This window comes from Dermacentor albipictus, chromosome 4, assembly GCF_038994185.2.
Source record: "Dermacentor albipictus isolate Rhodes 1998 colony chromosome 4, USDA_Dalb.pri_finalv2, whole genome shotgun sequence".
Classification (NCBI taxonomy): domain Eukaryota; kingdom Metazoa; phylum Arthropoda; class Arachnida; order Ixodida; family Ixodidae; genus Dermacentor; species Dermacentor albipictus.
This window is the reverse complement of record NC_091824.1, coordinates 3,330,924-3,358,591: the sequence shown is the minus strand read 5'-3', so window position 1 is coordinate 3,358,591 and position 27,668 is coordinate 3,330,924. Positions and strand designations below refer to the sequence as shown.

The window sequence follows — 27,668 nt, the reverse complement described above, 5'->3', positions numbered from 1 at the left end:
AAGGAGATTGCCAATTTTACTGACTTTGTTATATCGAGGTTTAATTGTAATTGGTAGTTGTGGGGAGCACACACGACCATTTCCTCCTACGTACTCATGCCTCTGCGTTCACATGTTGCGGATGCACCAAGAGCCGGCGCAGACACGGGAGAGGCATACTGCACCCTCTCCCAGTTCTTCCTCGCTTTAGCGACACATGCACCATGCCCCCCGTGGAAAGTTATCCGACGTGTGAGGAGGACATTCCCCTTGCAGAAGAGGTAAAACACAGCGTCACTGGGTGAGACTCTCTGGCGCCCCGACCACAAACCTGGTGGATACGGATACCTGCTGCAACTCGTGAGTGACCATGTTTGACTCTCTCACGCAACGACGCAAGCCTATTTATTATTTATTACAGAGCGGACGCCACCAGAGCCCTCGGCTAACAGCGCCATCTCAAGGCTGCTAAGTTACACCGGGATGGTCTGATGCGCAATCCCACAGGCACAGACACCGTGGCCACCGTGCAGTTGCGCAGCGAGCCCCCAAGCGTGCTGCAGCTCCCCGAAGACTGCTGCGTTTGGTGCGTCGTAGGCACCGAAATTGGAAATAGTAGCGTCTATGTCAACATCCAAAATTAAATTTGAACTGGCCGCCACGGTGTAGTTAAGTAGGTGGAGCTTTGTGGGTAAGCTTCACTGTAGCCTTTGCAGTGCAAGGCATTGAAGAAGGAGCCAAAGCATAGCAAAGGGGATCAAAGGCATTTTTTTTTGCCAGCAATCTGCCTCGGCTGAATGCATTCAAGTGCATTTTGCTGCAAAGTATTTCTGAAATATCTAGTTTAACTTCAAGTGCATTTCTTGACTTCTATAAAAAGTGTTTCGTAAGGCCCCTTTAAAAATGTTTTCACTGCACAGACTGCCCAAGTTTCTAACATGTACCCACACAAGACTTCAGATTACTGGTTGACAAGCCCTGGAACCAGCAGTCTGCTCACCTCCTGGTTAGCTCAAATCATCAATTGCCAGAACAACACAAATTTTTCTTCAATTTCAGAGCTTTATTTCTGAAACACTTGTATGAGAAGCCCGTTTCCTTTTTATTTTCATGTCATTGTCAGGTGGATGGCAATTTTAACTTTTATGATTGTTCTAAGCACTCAATCAGAAAAGTCTGCTCGACATTGTAAAAAATAAATTGGGTCAGCTAAAAACGCACTAAGCACCACACACACTAAAATGAGGACCGAACAACTTTTTATGGAAGCGCCCCCAAAGCAGCATTTACATAGCTAGGTAATACAAAACAGACAACCTGTCTTTTTTTTTGCCTGCAGTGCAGAGCAGACGGACCCGAGAACGCATAAACACACACCACGGACAAGGAACTAGCAAACAATCCCTAAAGAGATAAAAATGGGAGAAAATACCTAGCCTGCAACTCGTGTTAAGCCAGTTCATTTCTAGTTCCTTGCTGGTCAGCACTTGTGATGTGTCCCGTGTTCCTGCGTCCTCTGTCTATTCTGTGCGCCGCCCAAAGAATTGCTGACCAACTCACGTTAAGCTACCTGTGCAGAAGAGGAATGTCTCACCTGGTCATGCAGGGGAACATAGCGCAAGGCCTTCACTTGGACGGTCAAGGCATTGTGCAGACCAACTTGGAGAAAGCTCAGGTTCTTGGCATGTACTATTATAAAGTCTGAGGAGCGCACAAACTGCAGGCTGATGTTGACAAAACCGAAGCTGGTGGCAGTGGTCAGGTTGGGGTGCAACACCAGTGCATAGTGGACGGGCTGGGCAAAGTCGGGCAGCCTCACGTGCGGCCACGGATCGGCTGGTGGGGGAGTTGGCCGAAGTGACCAACCCGGTGTCGACTCTTCGGGGCGGGCCACGGGAGGACAGCGTGACACCGGTCGAGCCAGGGCTGCTACCAGAGCTATGAACACCAGTGCCGCCAAGGTGCCCGCTACCAGCAGCAGAGCCCGGTGCCGCGGGCAGCTGGTGTACGTGCGCCCGAGTAGCTTGTTGTCTGTGCAAGATGTTGTACTTCAGGGCACTAGTACTGCCTCTGACATCTTTATGACATCACATCAAATCAGTGTAATCAATAACCAACAGCACGTAAAAGTGTCACGACTATAGCATGCTCGACTAAGTCTCTCTGCAATGTCCTCTGGTTGTTTAGAATATTAAAACTAAATTAGTTAATGCAGAAAAATATTTCATGCACAGCTCCATGTAGTATGTCAAAGGGAAAGCTTTTGTTTCATAAATAAAAAGGTCAAACAAATTAAACATTGCATTTTATGTGTGCAAGGCTGCTTAAAACCAACATTCAACAAGCTGTCACATTTCCTGTTCCTTGATTCATTTGTCCGATCGAGGCAACAGGACAGATGTGCGAGGCCAGCAAGAGCAGCCCACACATCTCTCCTGATGCGACTGGTGCAAGCTGTGATGCAGTCATCTCGGGCTGCTGCACAGAGGGATCCTGAAAACATGTTACCAGACATGTTGAAAATGTATATCATCATCCCACTTTTGCATGGGTGATTTATTTAATAGCGCACCACACATAAGCCTCCTACGTACTCTACAAGATAGTGCTAAAAATGATGAGGTCGAAGAAGGGCACACACAGCGCTTGTGCATCTGTCTTTTTTTTTTTTTTTCAGTGCTGCTTTGTCAGTATCCCTGCTACTGCAATAAGCCACCTGATTTTTCTGATAGTGGATAGAAATAGAAGAAAACAAACAAACAAACAAGCACATGCTTTGACAGCTTTAGAATGAGAATGTTAAAAATTAGAAGGTGCAGCATGCAGAGATGGTCACACACACACAAATATTTTAGTACAGACAAAAAGTGGCTGCATGCATTTCCCAAAGCATTCACAAACTTAAGCTACAAAATGCAAAGGTGTTGTAAAATAATTTGGATCAATGGGAGAGCTCGATGTCAAACCAGTTAAGTGCACCAATGCAGCAAGTCACAGTCAATTGCTAGGTTTCAAACAGGAAAGTGAATACAGCACTGCTCTGCAAATTGATTCAAATACAAATAAAATTGTGCACATCCCGAAACAGCATGGTAGATTGTGCCGCTGCAGTAGAGGGCTCCGGATTAGTTTCGACCACCTGTGTTTACATAACCCAAATCCAAGTACAAGAGTTAATTGCACTTAATTGCCATCGAAATGTGGTGATCATGGCTAGGAATCAAACTCATAACCTTGTAAGCAGCACGTCATAGCTACTGAGCCATCACAGTGGCCAAATACAAATAAGTGAGTGAGTGAGTGCGAGTGATTGAGTTAGTAATTAATTAAATAAAGTATGGTACCATGCACACTCATAATGTTAGGCTATCTGCATTAACATTTCTACAAGTAATCCAATAATTAGAGAAGCATGTACCTTAAGCAACAGCTTGGGCTGTTATTGCCCGAATTGCTAATTCCACATTCTGACCCAATATACTAATATCTACACATAACTCCATCTAAGTATAGCGGTTGCTAAAATGTCTTTACACCTAGCTGTTATCGAAGAAAGCAGAAAATGCTTTTTGTCGTCACGATGTCAATGTTTTTCTACCAGAGCCAGCTACAGCATTAGGCACTTACTACCATTAACTGCAGTGACCCGTACAGAGAGATCCAAAGTACTAATTATCAGACACACACACGCACACACACACACCTGCTGCCACTTGATTTTTCATATGCTTTCATTTCTATTAATTTGTCATTTTTTCAATTCAATTAATGAGTGCAGGTAACTTCCCCTATGTTGTCCTTGTTTGTTGGCTTCTTATGATACATATAATCCTTTCTTTAAGGGAAGGTGTAGAAAAATAAGTGCTATAATAAAGAATGGGCGCTCGCAGAGAAAAAAGGTGGATGAAGTTCGAGCGGGCCCTCGGTGTTAGTCAGTTGCCGAAAGCCGGGAACGAACCAGATACCTTGTTGGTTCAAATATTATTAAAAACGCGAGACTCCAACACCGAGGGCCCGCTCGAACCTCATCCTCCTTTTCTCTACGAGCACCCATTGTTTACTATAGCACTCCTTTTTCTACACAAGGGTTATAAGATAGCACAAATACATGCGCCATTCCTCCGTGCCTTCATTAAGGAGCGTGAATTAAGAGTCAATTGTCTCAGAAATAATTTAAAGCACACTGCAACGTAACACACGAAGCAGAGCGAAACGCGCGGTGTCGTTGCACGCACATTTTCTTGCAAGCAAGCTCAACTACTACAAGCTAGAAGCCGTATGTTTGTCAACCACCACGACAACGTGCGAGATAAATGCATCTCAGTGCGAGATACTAATCGCGAAGAATACGAAAACGCCCGGCTTTGAGTGCTGCCAACGTGCGCGTCGCACAGAATGCCAACATCGACGATGGCTTCACCGGTAAGGAAAGCAACATAGTCGACGTCTCCCTCTTTCATCGTGATGCAGACGACGGATGCTGTCGCCACCCTATCCTATGCCTATGCCCTACCAGTCATATGCTACCAGTGAGGCAGGCAGGCACTCGACTAGCGCGCTGCGGTGCGCTGTCACGATACCCTGCAGTCGATCAAGCGTTGTTCAAGTAATCATGACGTAAACGGTATAAAAGCCATAATAAAACGAGGAAGAACACATTCTTCTTAGCGCTTAGGAAACTAGGAGATTAGCGTACAATTTTTTTTAAAAATAACGCGCAGCTTTTCGTGACGTCAATAACATGGCGTCAAGCAATGCTGCATGCGATCAGCTGTTCACGTCGGGAGTTGCGGGGACGAAAAACGATCCTCGAAGAGCGCAAGCAACCGAAGTAACTGATGACAACTACATACTTATAGACATCTGCGCCAATTTGGTGAACAAAAAGTTTAACCGCGACCTGGAGAGCGTGATTCAGCGAGCCAAAGATGCGGGCGTAAAGAAGATGATCGTACTGGGCACGTCGGCACACACCACCAAGGAGGCCCTTCGGCTGACGCGCATGCATCCCGGTACAGTGTACTGCACCGCAGGTAAGCTGCTTGCAGAGCGGCTTCGCTTTCTTGTGCACATGCACCGTGCTCGTGACGCAGGTATTCACCCGCACGACGCGAAATCCTGGGACGAGGACGCGCTCGAGGTACTACGGAGCGTCGCGCTGAGTCCAGAATGCGTCGGCATCGGCGAATGTGGCCTGGATTTCAGCAAGAGTTTCTCCTCTCCGGAGTGTCAAATCCAAGTGTTCGAGAAACAGGTACGAGAAGCAGCTTGAATGGCTAGCTTAACATGACCTTTACAATGTCCAATCATTATTTGATCCCAAATAATGCGATCAGCGGGCGTGTCTGCAAGCCTGTACGTTTCGTCCCACTTGGTAGTGGTGCACGCGCGCACACACGCAGCCACCTGCATGCTCTATTAAGGTTCATTGCAGTTTAAGTAATTACAGGCTTTAGAAACTTACCGCATACATTTTGTGGTTCGCTGCGCAATATCTGTATCTGCAAACGTCCACATCTTTTCGTCTGCCCCTTTTGATCACCTAAAAATCATCCACATGCTCCTTTATTACGGAGCTCAGTGCCGACTGCAACAAGTGGTTTTCTTTGAACAGGGCAGAACACAGCTGCAATGCATGTGATTATTCCAGAGGAGAGGATGAATAATGATTGCAGGTGTTATCGAAAGTCCGTGTGAACCTCGTCCTCCTCGTTTGATTTATTGCCCAATGTAACGTAGCAAGGGCCCTGTGGGTGAGTCACTCAGAATTCCGAGGGTAGTAATGTTTAAGGTGGGCGATGCCAGTGACATTGGTTGATTGATTGCAATAGCGACAGCTATTGGATACGAGTGGGATATCATGCAAGTGATGTCACTGAGGTGCCGGAACAACGATGGGGCTGATGTGCAGTGGGCTAGAAACTTTTGGTGCAAGCCACACTTGCAGTGTGCCATACTGCATGGATCTCCTTTGGTGTTCAAGACATGCTGGTATCACTTATCATAGCAAACTTTTGCGAGGTCTTGTGATGCAAAAATATAGAGATGTAGCATAGCAATATATATATTCAAAATGATCTGTGCACATTGAAGCTCATTCAAAAACAATTATTTTTCAGGGCGGACGAATGATGATGTGCTTATGCTGCCTCAGCGCCTAGAATCCTATCTCATTTTGAGCTGGAACAAATGCGATATCTGTGGAAGATAGTCTTGTGACCCTGCAACGACTTCCACCATTTTATGTATCCCGAACTTTTGACGTCGCAGCAATAACCCCATTGGTGTTGACTATGATTCTTCCTCCCTACTTGCGGTGCTGTCAAGCAGTTTTAGAAGTTGTCTCCATGCTCGCTTCCAGATTTCGTTGCACTAAATGTGAATATGCATTTATCTATAATGCTCTTCCTCCCACTTTGATCGCCACTGGGCCTGTCTGCTTGGACTGTGCAGAGAGAGAGAGAGATGTGAATGAGAGAAAAGCAGGGAGGTTAACCAGAATTAAAACCTCCAGTTTGCTACCCTGCACTAGGGGAAAGGAAAGGGGACGTAAAGACGGAAAAAAGAGCGTGAAAAAAAAAAAAAAATGAAAAGGGACGGAATGGGGTCATTATGGTCTTTATGGTCATTATGGTTATAGATTTCGATGCCTAGAGTCTACACTACACATTTATTGGGACACGTGTTTCGTTTATGAGAGAGGACGATGCCAGTCATAGCCGGACTATGTTAAGAGTATCACTGACTTGCAGATGGCGCTGGCATGCGAGCTAAACAAGCCATTGGTGCTCCGAGAGCGCGCGGCATTTGATGCCATGATGGATGTGCTAGCACGGCACAGCAGCCGGCTGCCGGCGCACGTCGTGCTGCACTGCTTTGCGGGCAGCAGCGATCAAGCAGCGGCGTACCTAGCACGGGGCTGCTACCTGGGTGTGGGGGGCCAGCTGTGGAAAGAGCCGGAGGTGCTGCGGGGCGTGCCACCCGAGCGGCTGCTCCTGGAGAGCGACAGCCCCTTCCTGTGGCCCAATGCCCGTGCACTGCCGTCGCCGTGGCGCATGGCACTGCAGCCCCGTGCAGTGCAGCTGCTCGAGCGCTACTGCTCCTTTCAGCGCAACGAGCCCTGCTGCCTGCCGGCGGTGCTTGAGGTGACTGCGGCTGTGCTGGGCCTGGGACCTCAGGACCTGGCGCTGCGAACCACCTACAGTGCACTCAGCATCTTTGGCCTCGACTGAAAGGCCCGCGGGCAGCCACACGTGTTCCTCCACGACTCCTGAATGAACGCTAAGGACGATATTATACTTGGCTTATTTGCTGCAGAAATTTCGAATCGATAGTTTCTTCTCGGTGTTACAAAGGGTGCATGCAGATGAGCAGTTGGTGCATGGAAAAAAGAAAGAGTCCATTTCTTGTGCGCCTGATGACGTTCCCACCAACTGTGGGGCATGGCTCTGGCAATGGGTTAGGTTGATAGTTGCTACCGCAGTCCCGCAATGCCTTTGGCTTCACTTGGCTCTGTTACCAACGTTACATTGTTGGCTTAACTTGCTTGGGCCGAACAAAATGGTGTGTGAGCCAGAGCTCACATTTTTGGGCTTCCTACACCACCAAGTATTAGATGTTGTGCACATAGGTCTTACCTTGCGTACAATATGAGTAACGGTGCAAGGCACAAGATATATGAAGGACAGAACACCGACTATAGACTAATGTGTTATTGTGCACACAGAAAATATATCCAAGTGCATGAAGGGCTAATTATAGAGGGTAAGCTACATGGCAAGAAGAAAAGGCATGATACTGAAAATCAAGATCACTAAATGAGTGCCATCATCAAGTGCAATAAACGCAATTTCCTTGGTGAGGAGCGATGCCATGACAGCCAAGCAAACGGCGTTTCTTGCACATTCACGACTGCGCTCATTTAGTGATCTTGATTTTCAGTATTGTGTCTTTCTTGTTTGCCATGTAGCTTATTTTCTCTCCTTCACACAGCTGTAGATATTTACTATGTGCATAATAAAACATTGGTTGATAGTCAGTGGTTTGTTTGTCTCCTTTTTATGCCCCGTGTCTTGTGCTGTTACTTGTTTTTTATGCAACCTGCACCAACCGGCCCAAATTGGCACTTTAATGCTTTCCTTGGTGCACTCAAGAGATTGGTGTTGCAGAGAGAACTAAAAAAAAGAAGAAAAAAAGAGGGAGAGAGACACGGCTGGTCCCAAACATTGGAGCCTCCAGCGGTACTTCCAACTTGTTCACCTTGGCAGCTGGTTTCCACAGACATGTACATGAAGGTTCTATCTTGCACTGTTTCACTGCACAAGCCTCAACGGCACATGGGTGCATTCTTCAGACACCCATCGTCGACATTGGCGAGATGATGTCCTGTGTACTTGGAGCTCGTACTGTATGTAATTCAAAGAAAGGTTGCCAGTGCTGTAGCAATGGTGCGCTGGCAATGACACATTACAAATGAGTGCATCGACCTTTGGGAGGAATTGTATGTTTCTGCAGCCAACCTCATTGCTGTATTTGGCATATCCAACTTTCAGGGATCTATACCAGAACCACTTAGTATTCAGAAGCCGCAAACATGAGATGTGACGGACGCACGTCAAGATAGCTCAGAGATGCCACTGACAAGGATGTCATGGTGCTGTGGAATTATCACCATCTGGGAGAACTGCACAAAGAACCAACAGAACGGCAGAAGGCAAAACTGGAATTTTCCACTACAGCTCGTCCAAATGGGAGGCAAAGCTCGCAAAATCTAATATGCATACAAGCGTTTAAAAAGATATAGGAACCACATGCATCTTTGCACTTCGTACAAGTGTGGTGCTGTCACTGGCTGTGTGTGTGTCTCACACACACACATGCACGCGCGCGCGCGCACACACGCACACACACACACACACACACAGTGCTGACTGCGCAATGCCAGACATTGATCATGGCTGCGACTTTCACAGTCAGACTCTTGTTCGAGAAGGTGCGCTCACTGGTTGTGGCATTTCCAGTTTGTCTCTGGCTCCTCTTCAGCAGTTTTTTTTATGCAAATGATTTCCACACGTTACGACTTTGCAGTTGGAGGGCCCGAACAAGAATGCCAACGCATTTCACTGCAAGATCTGCCATGCTGATCTCTCACCATGCCTATACACTTATGCCTGTAGGAATCATACTTCATATGACAAGCTGCAATGGTGAGCTAGAAAATGCACAAAACAAAATTGGTGCAACTACTATTAATGAAAACTGTGCCAGCCATGTGTTTTATATGCACTACTCCAATGTATTTGCTTAGCAAGAGAGGCAGGCAAACTAGATGGGAAATGCAGTGCTTCTTTGAGACACTGAGCTGGTGGAGAAGTTTGTGTTGGCTTGAAAGAACAAGACACGGCTATAGTAATGCACAAACACACTTTTGCCACGAAGTGCTCACACAACTAAGCACCATAGCTCTTTCCTTTGTTTACACAGCAAGCACAAAAGAATGCGCTCACATACTTGCCAACCATAAAATCTTTAACTCTTGCTGACCAAGAGGGGAAGGTAGCACGCACTCCTTATGAAGGCTTGCCTGGAGGAGCCTTTGTGGAAGTGTTTTATTTAAAGCCCCCCCCCCCCCCCCCCCCCCCCTCAGGTCTGGCTATTTTGGGCTGACAAGCACAGTGTATACAACGTGCACTACAATCGATCGTGTCTGCAAAGTATTACACTACAACCCACCATGAAGACAGCTGAAGTTTCAGACTGAACGTTTTCTGTCCTTCTCATGGGCACTGCACTCCCAGCCGGAGAGTCGATGTCATTTGCACAAGTGCACCTACGTAGTTTGCAGTGCTGTGACGTCACTTACAGTAAAATGTGACTGAGAATTACTCGAAGCAACAGCAGTTATTTGTTTGGTCTATTGCTTCAATAGATGAACTAAAGTTGAGAGAAATAGTAAAACTTACAAACCAAATGGCTGCGTGCCTTTGTTTTACTTTGTACTGTAGCAAAAGAGTTGTACTTCCATTTCGTCTGCTTGTTTCCACATCGTGCAGTCATGCACGCAGAGAATGAAACTTATGTGATTTTCTACCGTGTTCCAGTGCATGATCCGCTTGTGCCCGTTTCAGTGTTCATGTAGCACTGACTTAATCACGCCATTTATCTAGTGCCAGCTGTACGACGATGCGAGGTAAAGCAGTAAAGATCCACGAGCCGGGCCAGCCACTCCAAGCATGTGCACACCGAGGGATCCAGTTTTCAGAAGCAGTTGGACAACTCTGGTGTTTTCGTGCACAGCTCGTAACATTGTGTACAGTTTGGAATGAAACAAATGCGCTACAGCTTGCGGGTTCATGTGTGAGACCATCACTGGAATCGTGCCGCATAGAAAATAAAAAACACGTAAAAAAGAAAGTGCAGGGATAGACACGATCCCCCAGCTCTGGCATGGGAGAATGCAGGGAAGAAATTTCGCTTGTGGAGGCTAGATCAGGCAAGTGGAGAGAGTGCCTATGTTGGCAATGACGCTTGCCTCCTGAAATGGTGGGTTCGTGAACATTTCTATCTCTGCTAATAATGAACCAGTTTGAAAAATTGTTACGGTAGAACGTTCCCTAGAGGGCACGCAACAATTGTCACTGTGTAACCAAGATTTACTATGTGGCCTGGTGAGGGGCTGTTTAACAACGATTTACCTTTTGATGCACAAGCAGCAACAAAGCATTTCAATGTGAATTTTTCAGCGACATTGCTGTTGCCGATTTTGCCTGTGCATTGCATTGCCTACCGCTCGAAGCGAGTATGCATCTGTGCATCCCATCACCAACAGAAGAGTTCCAATTGAAAGTTTGTTGACTGACAAAAATAATTTATTATTCATAATGCTTGATGCAACATTAGTAGAATCGTAGAATGAGCCACATTACGGATAATCGGGTGAGCTGGCTAGGTATGTGCTCAGACTTTGTATGTTGAGGCATACCGACGCTACACAAGAGGTCGCAGCCCATTTTAAGAGTTCTTAACGGCACTGCAAACAACACTAGTGGTAACTTGGTCAACTGAGTTTACCAAGGAAAGCATTAAGCATATAAACCAGAACCACACATGTTGCAACAGCAGTGGGGATGCTTCTTTACCATGCTGATTAAAATGCAAGAATCCTATCACTGCTCAAAATACCAAGGTGGTCGCATGTTGCCCTCCTTATAGGTGCTCATAGGTGTGGAGGAAGGTCACGCCAGGTTCGAGATTTACACAAATTCTCACACCAGACTCTAAACTATGCTCAACTGACCAGATGTTAAACGTTGCATGCCTTGGCCTCCAAAATATGCAATCAACTGTGCGGACTGTAGCCTATTTGTGCCTAAAACTCAGTCTGTTATAGTAATGTGTACATTTAAGAACCACAGCTGAAGACAATGCACCATGCATTCGGCATGTTCCTCCACACGTTGCCTGCTTCACACGCCATGGAGAAAACCCCACCGCTGGTGTTTGCTGCGCCATGCTAGAGCCCCTGGTTCTTTAAAAAGTAGCAGCAGTGCCTCCTGGTTTGTGTCAAAAGAAAGATATTGAAATTGCATGCCCCTGATGTGCTCCTTTACATCAAGAGGCCGTGTGACATTAGGCTGCCAATTTGTAAGTTTGGCATTTCTTTCAACGCCGTTCGCTCCGTCCCTTGCTGTGAACAACCAGAGAAGAGCCCAGCAACTGCAAAAGCAGTTATTGTCACGGGCAGATCTGAAACCTTTGCCATTTTGAAACTTCGATGTTTGCCGATTGCTGCTTCTAGTTCAGACAGGTTGTGACCAAAACGCCTATGACGCGTTTCCGGCTCCTGCAATTGCTTCCACTGAATGCAACCAGCAAAAGCACATAGCCTTCAAGACCTGCATCTGTTTATCCTGAGGGCACCACTACTGGAATGTGGATTTGGGCACCACCTATACTGTGCTGTGATGAGGTGCCCTTACAACTGGTGAAGGCAGTTTAGTGTTCCACCTGCACGCATGCCGGGCTGTTCTGAATGGCCAGTGACAAATCTGGAAGAGAACAGCTGTAGCCAATCTATAATGCGGCAGTTGCTCGAAAGTCAGTGCCAAAGGTTAATTTCCAGATCCAAGTGACTGTCAATTAAAATACAAGAGCACAGTTGGGTGCAGTGGTAGAGAATAGGGGACAATGTGTGCCAGCTGCTCTTGGCCCAAACCAGGGGGTACACTGACATTGCGCAACTTGGTAGCAAGCCTCCTTCCACTACTTTTCGGAGGGGCAGCACAAATGCACCCGAGATTGGAATTCACTTCAGTGTGCCACTAAGGAGTGACAGGTGGGAGAAAAAAAAGTGTTTTGGAAAATGTGACTGTCAGCTGATCTCTCTGATGTGGTGGGAAACGTCAACAAGTAGTTTAGAAGAACTTCTTGCTAGGCTAGTTGGTGCATTGCTTTGAAGAACCAAGTTGCACATTCAAAAAAGACAACGGAGACGGAAAGAGCGCAAACTATCAACTGGTTTTATTAGTGTGAAGGTGCCTTATATGTGCAGAGTCACAGCCAATGAAAGGGTCAAGAGAATGGGAGGGGGAGAGCAAAGAGGCACGAGTCAACTCGTAATCAACAGCTGTGCAGAAAAATCTTTTCTTTTGGTACAATTTGACAGAAGTGTCACTAACACATATATTGCCATTTTCCTTTATGTGGTAGGCCTCTAAAAGCTCACGCACTGCTTTATTTTTACTTTTTCCTATAATTTTTATGTTCTTAAGCAGAGGCTCACATCCACTGCATGCAAGGAAATGAGCGGGTAAGTTCGCTCCTTCTTTATTCCTAATTGAATGGGCATGTTTCCCTGCGCATTCGTTCATGCAACGGCCTGTTTGACCCACGTAGACGCCTCCAAACTTGAGCGGGATTTCATACACCACGCCCATGGCACATTTTACATACGTTCCAGAGCATGTTTTATGCCGCTGCCTCGAGCCCCTTCCTGCCTGCAAGTTTCTTTGGAGCAGAAGAAATGACAGGGGCACCATGCCTCTTGGCCATATTTTTTACATTGCATATATGGCACAACTGTAGTTTTCTTTCTTGGCAGCAGCTCATTTGTGCTACTGCGATTTCCTCTTTTTATCTTCCTAAGAACATTCTTAGCCACAGCTGATATGACGTTGCAGGGGAAGCCGGCTGAAAGCAACCTTTCAATTTGATTATTGAAGCTTATGCGCATTGCATGCAGGCACGACTTGGTAAGGGCAGATTCCAGGCATGAGCTTGCTATTGCTCTCTTGACTATCTTCAAATGCGCAGAATCACACGGAAGTAGCTCTTTCTTTGCTCGTGGAGCATAGTGCCAGCAGACATGGTGTAAGCCAAACTTCAGGTTAATATCTAAAAACTGCAATGACCCACTAGAAGGACGTTTGTGCGTAAAGGTCAAGCCCCGCCCATACTGTCTAAAGACAGTTAAAATTCTACTTACTGAAACAGTGTGGGTCAAGGTTATTTGTTTGGATAAAACAATAAAAAAAAAATCGTCAACATATCTTTGACACTTAAATACCCCCAGATTAGTAAACTCATCATTCAGGGAGCGGTCAATAGCGGCTAAAATATGTTACGAAGTATAGGGGCGACGCAAGAACCAATACAAATTCCTTGTTGTTGAATGTAATAAAAGTTGTCATTACAAGATATGAAAGTGGCTTTCAAATAAAACTCGAGCAAGGACATGAAGCTGCTTATACACCAGCTGAGTTTTGAAAGCCTATTAACCAACTTCTTTCAATGCAATCTCGCACAGCAACAAACAACCCATGATGCGGCATTGAATAAAACAAGTCCTCGACATCTACAGGAAAGGCGTAGCCGACAAGGTCATTGGAATTAAAGAAGGTGACAACGTCACACGAGTTCTTTGTGTAAGAAGGGTCTTAAATTTGTAAAGCACTGAGGTGTTCCAGTAAATACTGGCTAATTAGCAACTGCCACGATCCCTTCTCGCTAACCATTGTTAAAGGCATTGAGTCCTTGAGCATTGTTGCAGTGATGAAAATGGAAAGCGCTTTCATTTTACATGAAGTTATTGAATTTGCGAGCCTGGATAGTTCAAGATCGCTGCACAAAGCAGCGGCTCTACTCTTGATCCTTGTGGCAATAGGTTTTACACGAACGAAGTTCTTTGCGATGGCTTGGCCCGCCTTCTCATTGAAAACTCGTAATATGACAAATCCTCCATTCTTGTCTGCGTGAAGCAAGCGCAACTTGTTTTGCTTGAACAACGACACCACCCTTTTAGTTGGGTCTTTGGCATGCTTGGTAGATGCCATGTTGACCGTTTCGGTCATAGCTTCAACACCTTCCAGCAGGCATCTTTCTCTATCTTCTTGGTCAGCCTAGCTTGAGATGTGCCGGTTGATTGCTAGTAGGTTGCGGGCTGGTACTAAAGGCTCAAGGCTGTACTTACGGCCTTTGCTACACTTGCATCTTCAGGCAATGCCACAGCATGCAAGGCCGCTTGACCCAATCGTCTTGCTTGTTGTTCTGCTGCGGGCCAGAACCTGCTAAAGGCACTGGGCCCACCAAAATTCAGTCATCTGGGAGGCAACTTTTCTGGCAGAACGCAGCTTTATTCTGCTAACCAGGCCGGGTCAATTGCATAGCAAAGTGAATGCAAAAGGTCTTGGAACCTGCATACTTGACGCCAAATTTCCGATCTTAAGTACCTACATATGCATTTCAGAATGGCCATTGGCGGCTTGAGGAAGCCGAACAGTGAACTTGCACCTACGGGAACGAATCCCTTCTGAAGGCAGAAGGCAATGTACCTGGCTCGACATGTAGAACTGACGGTGAGGTTGACACAGGTGTTGACGTGTAAAGGTGAAGGAGGAACATTCATACAATGGCTCTCGGTGCTAGTCAGGTAGTTTAGAACTTCCTGCTCAGGTAGTTGGTGCTCTGCGCTGCTGGCACTATGCTCCACAAGTAAAGAAAAAGCTACTGCCGTTTAATTCCGTGCATTGGAAGATAGTCAAGAGAGCAACAGCAAGCTCGTGCCTGGAATCTGCCCTTACCAAGTCATGCCCACATGCAATGCATATAAGCTTCAATAATCAAATTGAAAGGTTGCTTTCAGCCGGCTTCCCCTGCTACATCACATCACTTGTGGCTAAGAATCTTCTTAGGAAGATAAAAACAGGAAATCGCAGTAGCACAAATGAGTCGCTGCCAAAATAGAAGACTACGGTTGTGCCATATATGTACAAAGTTGCTGTGGTGATATTGGCGACATCAAACATTTCATTTGGCTAATGCCCGCAGTTTCACACAAAGAAAAGCGATGGTCGACAACCTACAAAAGAGCGGTCTTACGCACAGGACCTTTGAAGACGTTGTTTTCCCCGGTGGGCCCGCAGCATTCAGGAAGAGAGCGCAACGACTGCTGATAGCCTTCCTGTGAGACACGGGGCTCATCGACACCTGGTGACACACCCCTGATCTCAACTCGAAGGAGGATCAGGCGGAACAATTGCCGGCTATGTATGACAGGCTAACCCCGCCTGCTTCAACATCATCATCATCATCACCACCATGCACAATGTAAGAAAAGTGGCCAAGAGGCATGGCATCTCTGTCATTTTTTCTGCTCCACAGAGACTCGCAGGCTTGTGCCCAAGAATCGGTAGCCAAGGAGCTTGAGGCAGCGGGTGCGGCATAAAACATGCTGAAACGTATGTAAAATGTGCCACGGTCGTAGTGTATGAAATTCTGCTCAAGTGTGGAGGTGTCTACGTGAATCAAACAGGCTGTTGCGTGAATGGACGGCCAGGGGAACATGCCCGTTCAATTCAGAATAAAGAAGGAGCAAACTTACCCGCTCATTGCCTTACATGCAGTGGATGTGAGCCTCTGCTTAAGAACATAAAAATTCTAGGAAAAAGTCAAAATAAAACAGCGCATGAGCTTTCGGAGGCCTACCACATAAAGGAAAATGGCGATAAATGTCTTAGTGATACTTTTGTGAAATTGTACCAAAAGGAAAAAACTTTTCTGCAGAGCTGTTGATTACGAGTTGACTCGTGTCTCTTTGCTCTCCCCGTCCCATTCTCCTCATCCTTTCATTGGCTGTGATTCTGCATATATAAGGCACCTTCACACAAATAAAACCAGTTGATAGTTTGCACTCTTCCTGTCTCCGCCGCCTTTTCCTGTGGTTGTCATTTTTGAATGCGCAACTCGATTCTTCAAAGTCAACAATTAGCCACATGCTTTGTGGGGAGTGCCTAAAATATTTTGATTGCCAAGTTTCACACAATGCCACTACTCTGGTCTACTGTACACTCACACATGTGATGATGGGCAACCACGACAATAGCCGGGCTGGGTTTTCTTGCACTCAAGGGCCCAGAGAATGTCACCAAGTACCTAGCAACACTAAAGGGCCCCTCTCCAAGTTTGAACGTTGTGAATAAGTACTCTAATAATATAGTGTCACATAGTTGAACAGTAGAATTGAGCATTTTTATAAAGCACTGAAACCTGGTGATGGCATTCCAAAATGGTTGTGTCCCACCACACTCCAGGAAAGAAAAGCTTGTGTTATATGCTGGATTTTATGGCAAGTCCAGTGTGTAGATGATTTAATAATCTCTGCAAAATATTCATTGTGATGCAAGTGTTGTTCAACATGCTTCTGCTAGGTGTATGCCTGGTCCTCAGTTGCATCTCTTGTACAGTGGTGATGATGAGACAGCACAATGTCCCAGTGTCGAATGTGTTAGAGGAATTGCATTACTAAATTAACCTAATGTGCCACAAAGGTAAAGGAGATTTTGCTGTGGTAAAAGAGGAATGCCACTTGCAGATGCTGGTCAAAGTGGTCGGGAAGTATTCATGTCGCAGCCTCCTCTTGGTATTTGCCCATGTTTGTTACTCAACCTATTTAGCATAATCAAAATTCCTGCAACAGAATGCACCCTGGACAGTGCCTTACTTCAACTGCCATAGGATGAGGGTCCCCCTTTAATGAGCAGCACTGTCCCTTAGTGTATTGCAGGCATGTGTTGCATGTTTCAGAAGCAAGTGCACTCCTGTGCCCACAGACACTGTGCTTCTTCTTCTTCATTGTGTGCAGGCAAAATAGTTTGAATGAGGCTGTGGACACAGATTGCTTGCTCTATGTTTTGCCATTCCGTGCTGCTGAATTTGCTCCTCGAGAGACTATTAACGGTGCTGTGATAATGCCTGTGTGGCCTTTTCCTTGTGTAACAACTGTTGAAGAGTGCCTTCATCGAAATATGCAGTGTTTTAATGTGGCCTAGGCATAAAAAAGTGTGAATGTTGCTGCTGTGTCCTTCTGTGTCTGACTTTCACTAGCAACGTTGGAACAGAATTGTGGGAGCAGTTCCATGAACTGTGCAGTTCACAGGCATTGACCACAAAGTAAGCAAATTGATGTGTAATGCACATGGCAGACGATCATGATGAGGGACAGTCAGGCCGTGGGGCTCCTTCACCCGCTAGTGGCTGTTGCACCTGCGAGGAGAAGAGAGCCATAAATCAGAAACCTGGAAAAGGGTTCTCCGCACACAGGCTTTCGTGGCGTGCTACATCCCGTAGTTACACAAAAATACAGCACATAATGAAGTGAACAAACACATGATCACAAGCTTCATGCAAAAGCTCACGTTCTAACATAACTAAAAAACAACATTGAACACAACATAAAAGCAAACCTGTACAAAAATACATCGTGAATCACAAAAATGCACAGCACAGTAATATATATAAGAGTTAGATATTGAGATCATGGTAAGCAGCTGTTAAAACTTCGGACGGTTACGCTCGTTGACAACCGAAAAATTGTTCCACTCTGCAGTGACGTTAGGTAAAAAAAGGATAGATTAGAGGGTGGCAGGATAACACGTTTCCCACGTAGTTGCGTGGTGTCATAGCTGTTGGAGAAGACAGTTCGGCAATTTTCAGGCGAAGTACCAATGGTTTGAGCCCTAGGGATGATTCAATTACACGAACACTTTCTTGGCAGCTGTACCCGGAAGCGATGAGTCTGGCGGCAAAATTTTCTGTAGATTCTAAAATGATAATTAAGGAAGCTTGGTGGGGGCTCCAGATAGCTGAGGCAGATTTGAGGCTACTTTGAATGGAAGTTTCGTAGGCTATTTTTTGCGTGGACGAAAGGCATAAGGCGAGGGTATGTATTAGACCCGTATTGGACCTTCTTGGTTCCCGTTTGTGCTGAATGCTGTCTGTATACGCATGTGTCTGATGTTTACTTCAGCGTAAGTTCTCCTGAATTAAATCAATTGGAAGTTGGCCTCATCCCGTCCTTCATGTATTTTGTGTCGTGCCATTTTTAAGGTTGAATGCATAGATATGGCCTGAGATCATGTGCAGAGGCTAAACTAAAGTTAGCGCTCGTGAAGCGGAGTTCGCAGATGACCAACTGGCAACTACTGCGGACGCGAATAGCAAAAGTATTTGTGTGCACATAGAAGGAACGGAAAAAACTCTTGGACAATGGAGAGGTTTAGCTTGTCCAGTATTCGGGTAACCGCAGGTGGACAGGACGTTGGGGCGGAGGTGTAGACGAGAGCGGACTGCATGGTGCTGCCACCTAGTGGCACCGAGCTCAAACTGACAAAAACAGCTAATATTGCAGTAACCAAGTGTATTTTACCTTGCTGCGTGTGTAAATTTTTGGCAAACAGCGCGATTACGCCAGTGCCAAAAATTTACACCAGCAGCGAAGTAGAATACGCTTGGTTAATGCAATATTAGCTGTTTGTGTCTCTTTGAGCTGTGTGCCACCAGGTGGCTGCACCATGCAGACCGCTCACGTTTACGCCTCCACCTCCACTCCTTGTGGTCTCAACTCCTTACGTCCGCCTGCGCTTACCCGAATACTGGACAACCTAAACCTCTCTAATGTTCTGAATTGATGAATTAGTGGAACACAGTTTAAACTGCGAGCGTCGCAGAGTTAAGGTTACTGTGAAGTACACACAAAGTACCGAGCGCAAGAGCAGACGACATTGTGGCCGTCCTCAACAAGAGGAAAAGAAAGACGAGGGAGGCTCATGCAGCGCATGAGAAGGGGCTCGCGCAACAGAGATGGTTGGAATGCCGGCACGACTAGGGCCGCCGGCCCTACGGAACCCACATCTACCGGTGAGGTTCACCTGACCGAGCGTCCGTCTTCGGGACAGGGAACGCTTCGGGTCGTTGCACGGCACGACACCCCGGAATGGCCTGCTGCAGCCTCGAACCCGCATCTACGCGCGAGGTTCAGGAGAGCGAGCATCCGTCGTTGAGACGAGGAGCGCCTCAGGTCGTTGCCTTGCACAAGGCCTCAGGTCGGCCTACCGGCATCTTGGAACCCGCTACTACGTGCGAGGTTCGGGTGACCGGGCGACCGAGTGGCCTGTTCTAGTCTACGGAGCTGTGGGCCGTCCACCTTTCCTGCCCCGCCCTGCTGCTGTTTTTGTTCTTTCACGCCGGTCATCACTCTACCAGCGAGTGTCCCACCTCAAGGGCTCTACGCCTCACCACATTCCGGACTTCAACCGCAACCTCGTGAGACTATTTTTTCCTGTTTATGAACAACCGTGTATGTGTGGGGCTAGTTTAAGATATTCTTCGTGTTTGCGTGCCGTCTAATATAATTGTCGTGTATTTGCTCATTATGCACCGTCTCCTCCATCTTCGTCGCGTCACACACTTTGCAACGTGACGATCCTAACATCATCACAGTTACACTAATGCATTTACCATTAATGTGTTCTACTAGCCGGTGCGTATCAAGGTGTGTGGCTTTCACGAGAATGGGGTGTCCTCGTGAAACGAAAACTGGATGTATAAACACTATTAAAATGAATTGCTTATGGCGCTTATTGCTTGTTGCTTATTTTCTATACAGTTTAGAGGTCTAGTGCTTTCATTTAACGCAAGAAATGGATACTGTATATCATATTGACTGCAAATAAAGACGGGGACAGCGGGAGAGAACACATTAACAGCACGGGCGCACACATAAACAACATACATCACATAAACACGTAAACAACATACCGCCCGTGTTGTTTGTGTGTTCTCTCCCGCTGTCCCCGTCTTTATTTGTGGTCAATATGATATACAGTAAACACCAACTAGGCCAAACTGAAGTTCTTCTGAAGAAATCTACACTCATTCAGTGCGAACTACATGCTGCTGCCAAGCATCCGGATAAGTCCAGCAGCAGTCCGGCATAAGTCCAGCAACAGTCAACGAACCATGGTTCACAGCCACTGTAGTGTCTCTCCGGGGCATGGAATTGGCAGTGCTATGACAGCGCCGCTCACGCACATTCTGCTTCTCGTACAGGGTGCATGTAGCTCCAGAGTGCTTTCAACAGGCCACGAATGCGACAGCCACAGGATTATGGCCAACATCGCAGAAGTATTCGCATGCGACAGTGAAGAGAACTTCAAAGCACTCATCGGGGATCGACGATGCCTACTGCAGTGGAATCCGGCATATGTCCAGCAACAGTTAACGAATCATGGTTCATGGCCACTACAGTGTTTTTCCGGGTCATGGAACCGGCAGTGATATGACAGCGCTGCTCATGCAAATTCCGCTTCTCATGCAGGTTGCATGTAGCTCCAGAGCGCTTTAAACAGGCCACGAATGCTACAGCCACAGGATTATGACCAACATTGCCGAAGTATTCACATACGACAGTGAAGATAACTTCAAAGCACTCGATCGTGGATCGACGATGGCTACTGCAGTGGAATCCGGCATATGTCCAGCAACAGTCAACGAACCATGGTTCACGGCCACTACGGTGTCTCTCCGGGGCATGGAACCGGCACTGATATGACAGCGCCGCTCACGCACATTCTGTTTCTCGTACAGGGTGCATGTAGCTCCAGAGTGCTTTCAACAGGCCACGAATGCGACAGCCACAGGATTATGGCCAACATCGCCGAAGTATTCGCAGGCAACAGTGAAAAGAACTTCAAAGCACTCAATCGGGGATCGACGATGCCTTCTGCAGTGGAATCCGGCATATGTCCAGCAACAGTCAACGAACCATGGTTCACGGCCACTACAGTGTCTCTCCGGGGCATGGAACCGGCAGTGATATGACAGTGCCACTCATGCACATTCTGCTGCTTGTGCAGGTTGCATGTAGCTCCAGAGCGCTTTCAACAGGCCACGAATGCGACAGCCACAGGATTATGACCAACATCGCCGAAGTATTCACATGCAACAGTGAAGAGAACTTCAAAGCACTCGATCGTGGATCAACGATGGCTACTGCAGTGGAATCCGGCATATGTCCAACAGCAGTCAACGAACCATGGTTCACAGCCGCTACACCAGCGTACAAAAGGCAGCAGACTGCAGTGTCTCTCAGGTGCGTAGAACCGGCAGTGCTATGACAGTGCCACTCATGCACATTCTGCTGCTTGTGCAGGTTGCATGTAACTCCAGAGCGCTTTCAACAGGCCACGAATGCGACAGCCACAGGATTATGACCAACATCGCCGAAGTATTCACTTGCAACAGTGAAGAGAACTTCAAAGCACTCGATCGTGGATCAACGATGGCTACTGCAGTGGAATCCAGCATATGTCCAACAACAGTCAACGAACCATGGTTCACAGCCGCTACACCAGCGTACAAAAGGCAGCAGACTGCAGTGTCTCTCAGGTGCGTAGAACCGGCAGTGCTATGACAGTGCCACTCATGCACATTCTGCTGCCTGTGCAGGTTGCACGTAGCTCCAGAATGTTTTCAACAGGCCACAAATGTGACAGCCACAGGATTACGGCCAACGTCGCCAAAGTATTCACATGCAGCAGTGAACAAATCTTCAAAGCACTCGATCGTGGACCGGTGATGCCTACTGCAGTGGAATCCGGCATATGTCCAGCGTTAGTCAACGAACCATGGTTCACAGCCGCTACACCAGCCTACAAAAGGCAGCAGACTGCAGTGTCTCTCAGGTGTGTAGAACCGGCAGTGCTATGACAGTGCCACTCATGCACATTCTGCTGCTTGTGCAGGTTGCACGTAGCTCCAGAATGTTTTCAACAGGCCACAAATGTGACAGCCACAGGATTACGGCCAACATCGCCGAAGTATTCACATGCAGCAGTGAACAAATCTTCAAAGCACTCGATCGTGGACCGGTGATGCCTACTGCAGTGGAATCTGGCATATGTCCTCCAGCGTTAGTCAACGAACCATGGTTCACAGCCGCTACATCAGCCTACAAAAGGCAGCAGACTACAATGTCTCTCTGGTGCATAGAACTGGCAGTGCTATGACAGTGCCACTAATGCACGTTCTTCTTCTCGTGCATATTAGTGTGTATACCTTGTAAAACATTTGCCATTCTTATCCTGCCGGTTCCACCCCGTATCCTATATAACTGTGTATGTATGCACTCAGACGCAAGAAACCGCTCACGGCGTCACATTTTGTTGTTGCATCATTATGATTTTTATTTCTTATTGTTAATACTCTGTGGTGATCTTGAAATGAATCGCCGCCCTGGCATTGATGTGACACTACAGAAAAGTTTGGATGGGCAAAACGTGATTGTTCGGAAGCTTAGTACTATTGAGGCGAACTAAGCAGAACAGAGGGCAGCTATAATTGATTTGACTTCATGTGTGCCATCAAGTGAAGGAAAAATGTCAGTATTGGCAAACTTGGAATCCACCATTATGGAGTGTACCGCACACTATGATGCACAGCATGGGGTGATACAGCTGCTCCAAATTAAGATTGATGATTTTGAAGATCGTAGCAGGCAGCACAACCTCGTGTTCTATGGCATACCTGATACAAATGTTCACGAATCTTGGTCATCACCTGAAGTGCTTTTGAAGGAAGTATGCTCAACAAAATGAACCTCAATCGATTGAAAGAGCCCATCGACTTGGAAAATTTCGAGAAGGAAAAACGCGACCCTTGATCGCAAGGTTTGGGTCTCTGAGAGAAAAACACTTGATTTTAGGAAAGGCCAAGAATTTGAAAGATACAGGTATCAGTACATCGGAAGACTTTTCCGCACCAGTGCGTAAGAGATGGCAAAATCTGTGGCAGTTTGCTCAGGAACATAAAAGCGAAGACGCACGTGTGCAATTAAAGCATGACATCCTTTACATAGATGGCATCAAGTACACCTATGACGACCTTTCAGACAAGGTTATTGTGCCGCGCAAATGACCTAATAAGTCTTTATTGACTTCACTTTCTTTTTGTAGTCAACTGTAGGCACATTAAAAACAAAGTTGATGTTTTTAATAACTTAGTGCGCACAGTCAAACCAAGTGTAGTTATCGGTACCGAATCATGGCTCGATAAAGTCGTAGCAAGCTCTGAAGTATTTTTGGTGCTTCTTGGCACAGCCCTCTTTCCTTGCATGGCTGGCGTTTACAATGTGGAAAAGTTATGATAGTTTATCGGGTGCGGAAAAGACAAAATTCACGTTGGCACGAGAACCCACCCTTTTGAGGTTATGTGAAATGCGATGCAGGGAAGGGATAACTGCAGCCGTTCTTTTTTTTTCCTTGTGCCTGTTAGTGGCTTCACTGCAGCCTCAATTTATGATTTCTCTTACCAGGTTCTCTGATACAGCAATGAGAAGATCGGTTGGGTAGCGTGCTGCCTGGAGGCACACCACCTGATTTCGATAACTGTCTTGCATCAAATGATGGCACAATTTCACTAGGGCATTTGGAAAACATAACTTTGCAATGCCGTGCTTGACAAGCTTGGAATTTGCAGAAGCGAAAGGCATGAGGGGCTTCTGGCATCTTGGCTCGTATCGCCAGCACACATGGCTTTCACCGAGGTGCACGGAAAGGTCTTAAAAATATAAATTTCCTTCAGAAGGCATTTCATGTGTGAAGACAAGTGGGTCAAGACAGGTGTAAAAAACCGATAAAACTTTCAAGACCAAGGCTGCACCATATCCTGAAAACTAAAACATCAACAAATCTAAAAGCATGAGCCACACTATCGTCTACTTGTTTGCCGAGGGGCCTGTCGTGGTGCGCGAGATAGATATAACTTAAGATCGGAGCTATGTACGAACCAATGCACACACCATTTTTTTTGGAGGTAGACAGATTCATGCCAGGTGGAAAACGTTGAGTTAAGGTAAAAAGTAAGGATTTTCAGGAAGTTGCCATTGCTGATGCCTGCAGAATTCTGGAATGCCACCATACCATAGGAATCAATGCATTTTTCTACACACGCCAGCAATTTCTTTGTGGAAGGGAATAACACAAATCTTTTATATCGATAGAACAGGCCGATAAGCCTTTTCCTGGATTTTCTTGCAAGAACTCAATTACTTGGTTAGAACTCTTCACCTGAAATGGGTCGTCAGTGGGTAAGAGTTTAAGCTTGTCCTGCAAGAATAATGCAACAGACTTTTGCCACAGTAGTTCTGTGGAAACCCGCAAGGTGGAGAGAAGTAATGAATAAAGGGAAAATCAGACATCCACCCGTATCCACCGGAGGAGTCCGTATGGGTTTTCTTTGTAGCAATTCCTACAAACGGATGGATGTCTGATTTTCCCTTTATTCAGACTTTTGCCACGTGCCATCCTCAGTGACTATTGCTCGAAGAGGACAATCCACCTTATACATTTTTTGCTGTGGAAAATATCTTCAGGCATGACCCCCTCGCTTTTCTCTATACACTTGACTAGGGTTTCCAGATCCATTTAGGCACAGAGTTTCCGCGCTCGGGCCTTCACCTTACTTAGTGTGATGCCGCTTTTTTTGGAAAGTTGAACTAATTGCAGCAGAACTGATAGTTGGGCGAGTTGGTACGTATTCACAGTAAAATATTCTTGCGCGCACAATTGACAAGGACACGGTGAAGGGAGACACACGAGGGGGGACACACTCGTGTGTCCCCCTTCACTGTGTCCTTGTCAATTGTGCACGCGAAAATATTTTACTATGAACTAACTGCATTTTCTGCTTTCGATAAGTAAAGCTCTTCTGACATCACTGGAAGAAAGAAAAAAGAATAAGGAAGCGCCTTGTTATCCCATTTTCAGTCAGTGCAGCATGTTCACTTCATTTTTATTTCTTTAAAGACCCCTCATTGGGGGCATTACATAGGGGTGGGGTTTACAAATGTTGTTTATTCTAATTAGTGGCCATATGAGTTCAATGAACAATGTTGGGATTAAGCTTATCAGCAAATGTCGATGAATAGGTGATTTCGGCTATGTGACGAGGCAGGCCGTTCCAGTCGGTTGATGATCGGCAAAGAAAGATGCAGAGAACATTGTAGTATGGCTGCGTGGATGGGTTACTTGCAAGGAATGCCCTGTACGCAGGGAATGGCGAGGGGGTGTGGCCAACACATATGGTGCATGATGTGAAGCAAGCTGTAATAAAACTTATGAAAGAGGATTAACAAATTAATGCGACGCCAGGATGATAGCGTGTTTAAGGCGGACTGTGCTTTTAGTAGTGATGCGCTAGTGGTATAAGAATACGAAGAATGAATTAACCTTTCCACATGATTCTGAATTGTTTCGAGTGCATTGATAAGGTTGATGTGGTGACGAGATGGGGGATCCGTATTCAAGTTTTGGACATACGAGTGTCTTGAATGTTAGTAGTTTAACGTGATGTAGTGCATGATGCAGATAGCGTTTTAGGAATCCCAATGTTTGGTAAGCAGAGGCAGTAATGCGCGTTACATGAGCAGACCAGTCTTAGTTGTATGACAGGGTGACGCCGAGGTATTTAAATGTGCCCCCTTTTTCTAAGGTAGTATTAGTAATATTATATGGTGAGTATAAGGGCAGATGGGGACAAGTGAAGCATAATACTTTACATTTATTGGGGTTAAGATCATTTTGTAATATACCGTGCTCCGAGTCGTTAATAATTATGCGGTCGATCACAATCGTCGGGGAACATACGGATTTGAAAGTAAACATGAAGAGGAAGGTCGTTAATATAAATAAGAAAAAGTAGGGGGCCTAGAATGCTACCTTGTGGGACGCCAGATGTTACAGGGAGGGGCGCAGAAGTGTAATTATTGCCATGCAATGACTGTGATCGGTTAGTGAGAAATTCAATAACCCAATTTAAGAGGTCAGGCTGCAGGCTCAGCTGGGAGCTTGAGTAACAGGCGTTGGTGAGGTAACTTGTCAAATGCTTTCGTATAATCCAGAAGAATGGCATCGATTTGGGCGCTAGCATCGAGATTAACGTGTAAGTCATGGACGAACATAGCAAGTTGCGTTTCACACAACAGACCCTTATGAAAGCCATGTTAGGATGGGTGAAAGAAGCTGTCAGATAATCGCACAAAAATCACTAGAGAGATTACTGAAGCCCATAAAATCCACAAATTCAAAGACAAATGCGTAAGTGCAGCCTCAATGGCTCTGTCAGAAAAAGAACCACGTTTTCTTGAAGTTAAATAGGAAATATGTGCACGTGTCACTGTAGCCCTGTGCTCGGGTATTATCATTTCCGCTGATTTTTGTGTGTCTTTGTGTATTTTCATTTGAGATTGGTTGCCACCGTATTTAAGCAGTGGAAATCGCCTCAATAAAACCAGTTCTAAGTTCAGTGCTGCGTATGTGCACTCGTCTCGTCCTTGTCCTTTGCACTGTTGTAAGAGAACATCACACCAGCTTGCCCAAGCTTTAACAGTGCTGATGACGATAAACAAGTGGTGCTTTTTGTGATGGATATCCACAATGTACAATAAAAGATTGTGCAACCATTTCGTTACTTATTTCATCAGTTTTGTGGGTTTAACCTTTTCTTTAGGAAAGACTAAACTATAACAGCAAACTAGTATGCATGAACTCCAATCACGGAGGCATTGGCGTGCCTCTACCTCATTTCGGATCGTGTTAACCATAACATTTTAGGGGGGATCAGTGGTAAAAATTCACACACAGAAAGATGAGATCAGCATGTCATTAAAACTTGGGTGCACTGGTGCTCTCCACCAGGCCTTCATGACATTGACGAGCTTCTAATTTCTGGTACTTGACCGAATCTTTGACCATGCTACACGGAAGAAAAGCATTCCAAAAATATTACAACTTGCTTGTCTAGGAAACGCATAATAAGCACCCCCCCCCTCTCTCTGTCTTCATCCCCTTGTCTGTCAATAGGTAAATAAACTTGAGGAGTGCTTGCTGTTGGGCGAGTTTGTACACATGACAAATGAAACCATTGCAAAATATACCAAGTATGGGGGTACAGGACCAGGGAAGCCAAGAAACGGCCTGGCCACAAAAAAAAAAGGTGGTAGGGCAGTAGGTGAATGGCCACGGTGTGCAGGCACCACAAAAAAGGTAAAAAAAAAGAAAAGAAAAAGGAATGTTAGGGGCTGCTGCACCATTCAACAACACAGTGAATGTTGAATAGTGCGACAGGGATTGACAGAAGAGTTTTAAGGAGGGGAGTGTGATTAAGGATACGAGAAAGGGACGATGAAAAAGATGCTGGACATTGTGAGAGTGTCTCATCACTGGCTGATCTCTCGACACCACTTGGCCGTGGCCAGTCGTCTAGCTGAGGCTCACCTACCCCATCGGCACATGCACTCCTTGCTGCTGAGAGCCCATCATAACAAAACGTCCCAACAGTCTGGATCCAGAATCTCTGGG

The 27,668-nt window shown here is 46.1% G+C and overlaps 4 protein-coding genes across 14 annotated transcripts in view; 2 read left to right on the top strand and 2 right to left on the bottom strand.

Moving 5' to 3' along the window:
- LOC139059015 (endoplasmic reticulum aminopeptidase 2-like) overlaps positions 1-4,575 on the bottom strand; it is a 202,543-nt gene extending 197,968 nt beyond the window's left edge. For 4 of the 6 annotated variants that reach the window (XM_070536790.1, XM_070536794.1, XM_070536793.1 and 1 more), the window contains exons 1-2: positions 4,400-4,539; positions 1,574-2,010 (exon numbers count right to left, since the gene is read on the bottom strand). In XM_070536790.1, coding sequence (XP_070392891.1) covers positions 1,574-2,010; positions 4,400-4,439 — 477 coding nt within the window. In that variant the 5' untranslated portion in view covers positions 4,440-4,539. Of the gene's footprint in view, positions 1-1,573; positions 2,011-3,682; positions 4,193-4,399 lie in introns of those variants that run through there. The other 2 variants (XM_070536792.1, XM_070536791.1) reach the window with 2 other exon arrangements.
- A 125-nt stretch (positions 4,576-4,700) lies between these two features.
- On the top strand, positions 4,701-17,324 carry LOC139059017 (3'-5' ssDNA/RNA exonuclease TatD-like). Its single transcript, XM_070536803.1, has 3 exons — positions 4,701-5,012; positions 5,073-5,233; positions 6,732-17,324. The coding sequence occupies exons 1-3, from the start codon at positions 4,721-4,723 to the stop codon at positions 7,209-7,211; spliced, it is 933 nt and encodes a 310-aa protein (XP_070392904.1). The 5' UTR covers positions 4,701-4,720; the 3' UTR covers positions 7,212-17,324.
- Positions 17,325-17,425: 101 nt separating this feature from the next.
- LOC139059016 (nuclear factor related to kappa-B-binding protein) overlaps positions 17,426-27,668 on the bottom strand; it is a 617,245-nt gene continuing 607,002 nt past the window's right edge. For all 6 annotated transcript variants that reach the window (XM_070536798.1, XM_070536799.1, XM_070536801.1 and 3 more), the window contains one exon: positions 17,426-17,517. In XM_070536798.1, the coding sequence (XP_070392899.1) occupies positions 17,461-17,517 (57 nt within the window). In that variant the 3' untranslated portion in view covers positions 17,426-17,460. The remainder of the gene's footprint in view (positions 17,518-27,668) is intronic.
- LOC139059014 (uncharacterized) lies at positions 18,775-26,724 on the top strand. Its single transcript, XM_070536789.1, has 3 exons — positions 18,775-21,699; positions 21,760-21,995; positions 22,056-26,724. Exons 1-3 carry the CDS (start codon positions 21,619-21,621, stop codon positions 22,183-22,185), a joined length of 447 nt encoding a protein of 148 aa, XP_070392890.1. The 5' UTR covers positions 18,775-21,618; the 3' UTR covers positions 22,186-26,724.

Excerpts from the sequence above, each read along its gene's own strand:
- LOC139059017 (XM_070536803.1), top strand. The coding sequence starts at position 4,721 with ATGGCGTCAAGCAATGCTGCATGCGATCAGCTGTTCACGTCGGGAGTT. Across the intron at positions 5,013-5,072 it reads TACAGTGTACTGCACCGCAG|GTATTCACCCGCACGACGCG; the intron begins GTAAGCTGCTTG and ends CTCGTGACGCAG. Across the intron at positions 5,234-6,731 it reads TCCAAGTGTTCGAGAAACAG|ATGGCGCTGGCATGCGAGCT; the intron begins GTACGAGAAGCA and ends ACTGACTTGCAG.
- LOC139059014 (XM_070536789.1), top strand. The coding sequence starts at position 21,619 with ATGTCCAACAACAGTCAACGAACCATGGTTCACAGCCGCTACACCAGC. Across the intron at positions 21,700-21,759 it reads CAGACTGCAGTGTCTCTCAG|GTTGCACGTAGCTCCAGAAT; the intron begins GTGCGTAGAACC and ends CTGCCTGTGCAG. Across the intron at positions 21,996-22,055 it reads CAGACTGCAGTGTCTCTCAG|GTTGCACGTAGCTCCAGAAT; the intron begins GTGTGTAGAACC and ends CTGCTTGTGCAG.